The sequence below is a fragment of the Panicum hallii genome, chromosome 7, assembly GCF_002211085.1.
Source record: "Panicum hallii strain FIL2 chromosome 7, PHallii_v3.1, whole genome shotgun sequence".
Lineage (NCBI taxonomy): Eukaryota > Viridiplantae > Streptophyta > Magnoliopsida > Poales > Poaceae > Panicum > Panicum hallii.
Genome location: NC_038048.1, coordinates 38,128,342 through 38,139,141, shown reverse-complemented (window position 1 = coordinate 38,139,141; position 10,800 = coordinate 38,128,342). Strand labels below are relative to the sequence as shown.

The 10,800-nt window shown below is 49.3% G+C and overlaps 1 protein-coding gene across 1 annotated transcript; it reads right to left on the bottom strand.

The window, feature by feature from the left end:
• Window positions 1-2,036: 2,036 nt before the first annotated feature.
• On the bottom strand, window positions 2,037-6,777 carry LOC112901583 (kelch repeat-containing protein At3g27220-like). The gene is made up of 7 exons (XM_025970523.1): window positions 6,480-6,777; window positions 5,389-5,568; window positions 4,544-4,773; window positions 4,168-4,338; window positions 3,765-3,870; window positions 2,828-3,034; window positions 2,037-2,463 (listed from the first exon to the last, which is right to left on the bottom strand). The coding sequence occupies exons 1-7, from the start codon at window positions 6,672-6,674 to the stop codon at window positions 2,299-2,301; spliced, it is 1,254 nt and encodes a 417-aa protein (XP_025826308.1). The 5' UTR covers window positions 6,675-6,777; the 3' UTR covers window positions 2,037-2,298.
• Window positions 6,778-10,800: the final 4,023 nt, after the last annotated feature.

Below are 10,800 nucleotides of genomic sequence, written 5' to 3'. Positions count from 1 at the left end.
GTGCGAGATAACCTAAAATGGCACCGCACTTTTCCTCACGCGGCCAAAATCAGCAGCGCTCATGTGCCACTTTGGAGGGCAGGACGTTACGGAGGCTCGTGAGCTGAGTAGCTGACGACACGGGATGGATTGGCTGCGACCTGCCTGAAAGCCGCTCAGGCGGCGACAGGCGCTTAGCGGCAAGTGGAGTGGCTGCAGCTGCACCTTCACCTTCTCGCCGTGGCACCGGTAGCTAGCTTGGCGTCACGACTAGCTCTGACCGGATTCTTATCGGACCCGGGGCCGGACGCCGCAACAAGGAGATCGCGCCGGGGGATGGGCTAATCATGCATCGGCACACATGCACGCCTGGAGGCTGGAGCCTGGGCTCTGGACGGTGAGCACATGGCGGCCGGCCGGCCGGCCGGCCCATCTCTGTGTCAGGCTCTCCACCAAACAATCTGGCACGTTGGGGAGGATGGAAAGCGTCGCGCGTCTGGGGCTCTGGCCTCTGGGGCGAAGCGAATCCAATCCATGGCGGCAGTCAGTCTCGGGTCGAGGTTGCCCACTCGCCCTTGGGGCCGAGTCGATCGCCGACCGGCCTGCGTGCGGACGCGCCTAACGGTCGAGCGGCGGTGTAGACCGGTGGTGTCCCGCCGCCGTGCCCAACTGCGGCGGCCGCCCGTCCATGGGGATCGCGACCGGCTTGCTTGGAAATTTGACTGCCTGGTGAGAGAGTTGTGTGGCGTGCCGGGCTCGCCCGGTGGCCATCTGTATGCACGAGGCGCGTCCAATTGACTCCACCCTAACGAGCTGCTATCGATCAGCCACACCCAAAAGTCTAAACTGATGGCGGTTCAGTGGTGAAAGCACTGCACCTGGTGCAGAACTAGTCAGTCTAAGCTGTTGGTGCTAAAATGAAATTCAACACCATTTGAGGTGGAAAATGCGAGGTAAAATTGGTCACACAAAGCTCACTTATCTGGGGCCCGATTCAATATATTTGCGAACTTATGAAGGAATTTAACAAAAATTGCCCTACGAAAGGAATTTAACAAAAATGGAGCTTGGTCAGAGTCCGCGGCGATTTCTTCTACGCCTTTCCTCTGCCAAGGGAGGGACAGTTACACCATGGACAGAGGAATTTAAAAAGAAGGTTGCTTCCTTCGTCTAACTCTCGCGGTATGCGCCGATTCGCCGAAGGTAGCACATCAACTTCCAGCAAAAAGTCATGACCTGAAATGTGAAGAAAAAAACGCGAATTTGACAAATTATTGTTTCCCTGTCTGATTGGAAAAGAGCTCACACAGTGCCTGCAGACGACCGGCGAGTCGTTAGTCCGACACTCCTCTGCTTTTACCGTTTCAACGTAGCGGGAACACCGAAAGAAACAGTTCGTGGCTTCACGCTGGAGCCGGGAGTGACCTATTGGCTATTGATGTGTGCCCAGCTGCTCGTCAGGCCCTGACCTCAGCGAGCTCTGAGCTGAGCTTCCTATTGGCTACAGTACAGTACTGTGCTGCACGAATAATGCTAGAGCTGGATGCATCAAGATGTCGATCGAAAGCTTGAAATGCTAGCAAGTCGAAAAGAAATGCTTGTAGGGATTTCGAGTAAAATAAAAGGTACCAAAAAGGAAAAGAAAAAGGCGTAACCCGGAAGGTGCTACCCGAGAACCTGGAGCTGTCCTCTGGATTTGTGATGTGAGCGTTCGTCCTGTGCTGATATTCATGGGAATCGAATGGATTCTGTGGTCACCAACAGCAACAAGCCCAGCAATTTATGTCACAGACAAGTTGAGGGACGCAAGGAGCGCAATCCTCCAGGCACATTAATCGCTTGGCAAGGAGCCCAGCATCCAGCAGCTTTACGATTTTAACACGGGCGTAAAGTAGCAGGAATCAGAGGAAACACTTTCATCACTCACAGAAAGCATGTGACTGAAGGTTGGGTCGAGGTCAACCATAAGAATAGCTCAAGTTGATGTTGAAACTAATTTTAGAAGATAACTAATGGATTCACTACCCACTACGGATGAGCGCAAGGACTCAAAGGAATAGAAAGCAATATATGTTACTGGTACAACTTACAAGATTGCGACAGCCACTGTGTAGTCGATCGATTCTCTCTGTACAAAATGGTGCAAAAGTGGGTGATTCTACTATATAAATAAAAGAATGAGCATACAACATATCGGTGGCAATGGCCACCCATTTCCCGTATGGTAACAAGGAATTCACCCATCGCAGGGGATCTTAACAGTTATGTACCAAAAGAAAGAACACAAAGAATGGCTTGATCATGTCAGTTCTAAGGAAATCACAGATGCAACTTAGTTCTAAACATGCACCCGACAACCTTTTTAGGAGACGGGTCTTTCGGTCCTTTGTCTCGTTGCCCAGAAGTGAAATACAGCCATCCATCCCAGTATCCTACCAACGTGGTCTTGATTCGGAAAGGTAACCGCCCAATCACACTCCATTCCTGCAGATGGGGCTCAGTAGCGTCAAAATGACAGATGAAGGGCCTCAATGATTTGCACAATGCAATTCTGATATTCGCGTTTCATGCTTTCCATCACCTACCTTATTATGTAGTTTTTCAGCATCATGGAAATATAGAAAGTTTAACACGATTTTAGTTGCTTTTGTATTAACTACACAGAAGAATGCTGTTAACATACCATCTGCTGCTAAGAAAAGCATGAAAACCCAAAACCCACCATGACAAGAAACAAGAAATAGATCTGCAGCAAGCACACTTTGTCTCCTCCAATTTCCCATCCTTTTTCTGAACTATCTTTACAATAAAACGGAAAATACAGAAAGAAAGGGGAAAAAATATGTACCAGCGTGTCCAGATTGAACCGAAATACTTCACCAACCAAGACCATCTTTTTAGTTATTGGGTGCTTATCAGTGGTTCCTCCAGCAATAATCAGAGAATTGTTGACATTCACCCAAGCAAACTCTATATGGGAATCTGGTTTTGGCATAGGTGGAAGTTCCTTCCACGTCATCCCATCATCAAGCATATAAACATTGCTATACACAACCTGCACAAGCAGAGCATTGGTTCTAGAAGAGAGGCAATAACAAATATAAACAAGATAGTGCAAATCTGAAGGTTACTAAGAAACTAGTGAAACTAGAATATGTTGCATTGGAAAGGTACTTGAATATATTCTGGTCTTAACTCAAAACATCAACTATGGCAGTGCTTGAAGGGCAATAACAAAGATACACAGAATAGTGTAAATCTGAAGGGTTACTAAGAAAACAGTGAAACTAAAATATGTCAGATTTAAAAGGAACTTGAATTCTGGCCTCAACTCAAAATCATCAATTATGTCAATGCTTGAAGGGCAATAACAATGATAAACAGAACAGTGCAAATCTGAAGGTTACTAAGAATATGTCAAATTTAAAAGGTACTTGAATTGATTATGGTTTCGACTCAAAATCATCAATTATGGCAATGCTTGAATATATGTGATAATATGATAGCTTAAATAGTTAAACCAAATTAAATGTCCTTGTCTTTTGTTTTTCTAGAAAAGAAAATGCAGTGCACATGATGCCAATCCACTTTCTGGTGAAATCAGGTGCACCACTATTTATTGAACAAAGTACAGCATGCTTGGTGTTTAGATGGTTATTTACTAATCATACACGGCATATGGTTAAGTTGTCCTTTATGCGGGGAAAACTGATACCAGTTGATCTTAAAACATAGGGCCCACAAAATGTGCGTCGATTAGCTATGAGATTGGCATATCAACATACCTCACTTCTTCTAACACACTTAAATATAGGAGACCCAGGCTTGGCCATGAAATCACCTTCTTGACCACCAATAACAAGGAGTTTATCATTTGCAACAACGCAAGCCCTGGTAGTAAACAAAATAATTAACTTCAGCAGCTTAACAATTAAGGATAGTGTTGTCAGAAGTCACAGACCAGCTTCTTTGAATCATGCAAACAAATTTATAGGAAAACATTTGCAAGCAGCATAAATGTTGCCCAGAGCATAAGAAAAGTGGAAATGCACCCAGTAGCAAAATGCCAAGACAACCTAGGGCATAGGCATCTAGTAACATCGCTTTCCAATGAAAATAACAACTGTTGATAACATAGGAAGGGAAGTTTTTTTTTTTTAGGGCAACATAGTAAGGGAAGTTATATACCTATGAGGACCTCCACGTGGTATTGGTATCTCACTCCTCCACTCTTTCTCCAATGCTTTCCCATCCTTTACTGCAAGGCTCCAATGTTCAAGCCCAGGTTCATGCCTATCCTCCTTGCTGCCACCCATCACATGAAGTCTGCCTCTCCATAGTTGAGTTGCTGGAGCATATCTAAACAAAAGTTTAAATTGGAAAGAGATTTGGTTCAAATTGTCTACAGTCTACAAGTTGGCCAAATATTCAAAGTTTCAAACATAATATGCGCATTGACGGAGCTAGGACCAACAAGGCAACAGCTTTTCAAGTGCAAGTAATGTGTAGATGCATATGCCCAATTTGTTTTTTTATATTTAAATTAGAAGAACAAAACTAGTACCTAGGAACTGGCAATGGAGGCAAATCATGCCATTCTTTTGTTTCTGTGTCCAATACAAAATTTCGAGCTGTAGGCCCCCTACATTGCGGACCATACTGTCCAGTTACCACATAGATGAATCTTCCATCAGTAACCATCCCCAGATGTGAATGTGCCATCTCCTTGGGCATATCAAATCTTCCACCCCATGTATTATCCGAGAAATTGTATATATCAACATGAGAATGCACCTACAAATGAAGAGAGAGAGAGAGAGAGAGAGAGAGGAAAATCTCAGGGAAGGCAACTTTCTTAACATACTGAAATTAACTCACATCTAACTGTATATCTCTTCAGTGAAATTTGCATTCTTCTTTTACTAGTATAATTGACAGTCCAGCAAAGTCATTATTTGTTCAATAGATGGGATCAGAGTACAAATTATCATACCTAGCACAGGTAATTCAAGTGCATTCCATTATGTAAGAGCAGGCATCAGTGAATACTAAGGCTTACTAGAACCTTGCATAAGCCCAATTCGCTCTATGTGACTTACATTGGTTGAATGTATAGAGTATAAGAGTAGTGGAATCAGTCACTTTAACAACTTGGCAACTTAATATAGTACATTCTTTAATGAATTGAAGAGTATAGGTAGCTAATTTTGAACTATCATTCAAATCCAAATTGGCAAATACTTCTCTATTACACATTCCAAAATATAAAGCAAAATTCCCAGGTGCAAGAGGCATCACCGCTCCACTTTTTCATGCACCAGATGTCATAGATTGTAGAAAAGTAGATATCTTGAGACAAAAAGCATGAAGGTATTAAACTATGCAAGACATATCAGGCAGGTTTCTCACATGGTTAATGGTGCCATATCCAGCAAAGACATATAAGAGATTCTTAATCTGTATAGCAGCACCATCCAAACGTACGACGGGTGCTTCAGCCATCTCCTCCCATTTTAATTCTGGAGCTGGCAAGTCTGCAAAAGTTGCATTTATGTGCATCGAACCTACAGGTTTCTTGTCCTTCTTATTCTGTACAAGAAAATTATAAAATGGGCTAGTTTTGTAAGAGGCCATTGTGGCAACATAATGAGAATAAACAAACAAAAAAACTTGCAAATAGAATCAAAACTAACAGAGTTTTAGACCATAGTGATAACTGACAATTCTTCACAGAACAGAACTTTACACCAAATGGTTCGAGAGAAAAACTGTGATCCCCAAATTCATGTCAACCAGGCATACGCAAGATATTATCTACTGTTTGTATGATACCAAATTAATGTCATCGGCATAAGTATGATAACAAATGTGAATGGACACGATATTTAGGACCTAGATTTCAAATTAAAAGGCAGGGAAGTGCTGAATATTCTTATAACTTGTGCTCCAATAGTATTGCGGATCGAAATCAGAGCAAAAACAATATGTCTCACAAGCAAGCTTATACAAATTATAAACACTACAGAACTCTTGATAGTTAGTAAACATCACTCATGAAAACCCAAAGCAGAGCACTGGCGCAACACTAGTTGAAAACTGATGCAGACAGTCCCAAGCAGGAGCTGCAGCCTGTAGCAATATGTGGAAAAGGGTATCACAACCAGACTATCTCCATTCCTACGAGGAGAGTGAAATCCAAATAAACACATGAATCTATTGCTAAAGTCTACGCCTACCACTTAATGGCGGCTCATCTGGACTGAAGCAGATCGAGTAAAACTCCCAAACCAAGTAAACATGTTCAACTCAGCCGATCAGCACGCATACGTTACCCAATTCCTCCCTAAATCCCACCAGATCTCACCAATCCCGTACGCGCGTCGTGACTACGCTCCCCAAACCCTACCCCAAACACAGAAGACAGAACTCTCGAGCCTCAGCGGCGGCAGCAATCTAGCATCCCTAAGCATTGGGCGCGAGAAAGGGGAGGGAGTCCTCACCTCCTTCGCGACGGGCGGCGCCTGCACGGCGGGGCTGGTCGAGAGGGTAAGCCTGGAGGACCAGACGGTGGAGGAAGAGGCGGAGGACGACGAGGCCCAGAGGAAGTCGACGACGATCACGAGGCCGAGGACGGCGACGACGGCGAGCGCCACCAGGTGCTTCGGCGGCCGCGCCTTCGCCGCCGGCCTCGCCATGGGCGGGCGGCTAGGCTAGAGCAGGTGGGCGCGGCGGGGAGGGGGAGTGGAGCGCGTGGGTGGCATTAACGGCGAACCGGCGCGGCGGGGAGCGAGTTGCCGTGCGGGGAAGGCGTGTGCGCAGAGAGAATGAGAAAAATACGGTAGCACGACGGCCGTTGGATTCTGCTTCAGGTAATGGCCCTGTTTGGCACATCTTTTGAACCAGCTTCTCATCAATCATCAATTTTAAGCTGTGGACTGGTCAAACGCTAGTCTTCTGCGCCGCTTCCCCCTTACCCACCTCCTTCACAAAACGCACGTCGGTGAGCAGCGGGAGCGGACCAGCTTCTGCAGCTTCCACCCCACGCGTCGGCCTCCGCCCCTGCCCCCGCCCCCGGCGCCGGCCCCTGACCCCCGCACCCTCCTCGGCCTCCGCCCCCACGCCGACGCCTGCCTCCGCCTCCGGCCCCCGCGCCGGCCCCCGCCCCCCGCGCCCTCCTCAGCCTCCGCCCCCGCGCTGACGCCTGCCTCCGCCTCCGGCCCCCGCGCCGACCCCCGCCCCCCGCGCCCTCCTCGGCCTCCGCCCCCGCCCCCCGCGCCGGCCTCCGCCTCCGGCCCCCGCGCCGACTGAAGCGTCCCCCCATCAGGGAAGACTTAAAAGTGTTGATTTATCAGTCCCAGGAGTCTGATAACACTTTTATTACATCAGATGGTACATCACCGTACAACTCTACGCGGTAATGGGCAGTGAAGCGCCACTATCGCGAGGATTACAACCAAAACCCACACTACTACACTAGCTACGAAAAGAGGATCATCAGAGTCTTGCGCCATGCGGAGTTCCAACGGCGACCTCGCCCACAGGTAAGACTGGGTGCAGGACGGAACCCTACTCGACGTCTTCGGAAATGTAGTCGGGATCTTCCACTGTAGAAGTAAGAATGGGGTGAGTACGAACGTACTCAGCAAGTCCAATCACACCCGCGGAGGGGGTATAACAGAATCAAATGCACAGGATAATCCAAGGATGAGGTTATGGTTCGTTTGCGGAAAAACTCGGTTTTATGCAAAAGTTTGTTTAAAACGTTTTCAAAACAAGTTTTCAAGTGCCAACGAGTACGTGCTATTGATCCACCCAGGATCCAAGTTTTAAACCGCTACCGGACTCCCCGTCCGTCGTAGCTCACACGACTCAACTGTCGGATACTTTCCAAACAACTCATGCCAGCCCAACCGTTCCAGAGAGAAATACTAGTTATGTGACCACACCGTAACTTGCCCAATACCGTGGGCGCGGCTATTCGAATAGATTTTAACTCTGCAGAGGTGTGCAACTTTACCCACAGGTGGGGTACCACAACACGAACACCTTAGTGCCGGTGCAGATCCCATCAAAGCCCTTACCCACCTTAGCTAGACCTGGCTAGCCACCACGGGATCTATCAAGGGGTCATTCGACCTAACACCGAGGTTTAACCGGGGCGTAAGTCACACAGAGCTTATCCCGTCTCCTTGATCACCCGTTGCTCCCAGCTCTCCTGGTGGCTATCAGACTAACTAGTGGGGTTAGGCTAAGCCGTTGCCCATACAACGGTCAAGTGGTTTGCACGACAGGAAGCTAGGTGAGACGACACATCAACTCGGTCCTTAGGGGTGACAAGATGGATATCTCCCTTCCACGCTCAACCACACAGGTACGAGCACACCAACGGTAATTCACACAGAAATGCCATCCATCCCGTCTGACTCGTCTTTCAAAACCACATTTTATCCCTTCCCACACGCACACATTTCTTTATAAAACTAGGTGGTCAAGGTATGGTTATCACAAATAAGGGTGGCTATCCTACCATGTTTTCAGCAAGCAAAACCATGCAATTTTATAAAACAGGTCACTGGGTTGTGTTCATAAAAACTAGGACAGAAACATGCATCAAAGGGCGGGATTGAACTTGCCATCGTCAAGTCCTTGCGAAAGGTCCTGATCGAAGTACTGTCCCTCGGGTTCGGGGTCGCAGAACTGGTCCTCGGTTGCTTGGTCGCAGTCGGGAACTTCTTCGTTCACTCCGTGTCCTACGACGCAAACAAACAGACATGCAATCAAGCGAGAGAACTAAAAGCTTTTATCGTTGAGCTTGAATCGGAAATAATTTAGTTACGGAAGTAGGGGTAATATTTTCGGGTGGTTTCTTAATGGCGTGGTTAGAACTATACTAGAAAGAGCGTGGTAAAGTTTCGGGTCAATCGGAGGTCGTTTCGCGCATAAAATGACGCGCTAAAGAGGGTTTTAGGGCTTAAACGGGGGTCCAGGGGCCTATTCATAATTATCTAAAGAAGGTAGGGGCTTATTTGCGAACCCTATAAATATTCAGGGTACGCTAAAGGGTGTCGAGTATAATTGGGTTTACGTAATGGAGGGCTTAGTTTGAAATATTAAAAAGAGTAAGGTCTATTTAGCAAAAGAAGTAATTAAGGGGGGGTTCCTTTTGGGAAATACAGAAAAAGGGGGGGCTATGGGCAAAAACGCCCCTTCTTCCTCCTCTCCCCCGCACAGAACAGAGGAGGGGAGGTGGGGCGCCCGCGCCCGGCCGATTCCGGCGGCTCGGGGCACGGTGGCGGTCGGGGATGGGGGCAAAACGGAGAGGGAGAGAAGGGGGTTCGATCCCCGACCTCACCTCGGGCCGGGGTGGCGCGTGGGGTCGTGGCGACGGGGGCCGGCGGGCGGCGGCAGAGCAATGCGCGGCGGCGGCGCTGGACTTGGGGAGGCGAGGGCTGGGTGGCGGTGCAAGGTTGTGGGGGAGGTGAGCTGCGCGAAGGGCCGCTTTATAGCCGGGAGGAGGCGGTGGGGAAGCCGGGGGTAGATGAAGGCCGACGAGCGACGCGGAGCGCCATTAATGGCATCTGTCCGTTCGCTCGCGTCGTGACGCGGCGTGCGGTGCAAGCACAGGGCGATGGCGGGGTGTGGCAGCGGCGGGCGGCGCGGTTAGCAACGGGCGGCGCGGCGGGGCGGGACGCGGCAGCAGCAGGCGGTGCGGCGTCGCGGGTTGGCCGTGCGCATGCAAGTGACGGGCGGCGCGGCGGTCGGCACGGCACGCGGTGCACGCGCGGGCGTGCGCGTGGGCACGGGTGGACGCGCGTGTCGCAGGGCCGGGCAGGGTGCGTGCGCGGCGCACAGGGCCGGCGCACGGCCGTGCGGTGCTCGGGAGCAGGGGGAAGGGGGAAGGAATAGGGAGAAGGGGAGGAAAGGAAGGAAAAGAAGGAGGGGGAAAAGAAGAAAAAGGAAAAAAGGAAGAGAGAAGGGAAAATGGAAAAGAAAAAAGAGAAAAGGAAATGGGAAAGGAAAAAGAAGGGAAGGGAAAAGAAAATGGAGAGAAGAGAAGGAACGACGCGTGCCGGCGGGATTCGTGCGCGCGACGCACGCACACTGCGCGAGGAGAACAGCGAGGGGAGGGGAAAACGCGGCGGCGCCAATCGCGGCGGCGGCCGCGGCCGGTCGGCCACGCGCGCGGTATTCGCGCGAGGAGAGAGAGAAAAGAAAGGGAGTGGCGTCGGCGCTAATCACGGCAGACGGTCACGCGTGAGTGGCAAGCCACCGAGCGGTGCGGGGCGGGACAGCGATCCGGTTAGGGTTAGGGTTTTGACGTCGAACACGAATTACTCTGGCGCGTGATTTAATTTAGTGAATTTTCAGGGCGTCACAAACCTACCCCACTTAAATGAATCTCGTCCTCGAGATTCGGCTGGCTCCTAAACAGATGGGGAAATTCCTTCTTTAGAGCCTCGTCGCGTTCCCAAGTTGCTTCCTCTACTCCGTGCCTGCTCCATTGAACTCTGCATATCCGTACTTCGGAGTTTCTTGTCCTCCTAGTGACGGTGTCCAGAATTTTGACCGGTACTTCCTGGTATCGCAGATCCGGTTGTAGGTCTATTGTTTCCACCGGCACATGTTCTCCCTCGGGTACTCTTAAACACCTCCTTAATTGCGAGACATGAAATACTGGGTGTATATCTGACATCTCTTCTGGTAACTCCAGTCGGTATGCCACTGCTCCGACTCTCTTTAGAACCCGATACGGTCCAACGTATCGAGGGGCCAATTTTCCTTGTACTTGAAATCTTCGCGTCCCCCGAATGGGCGAGACTT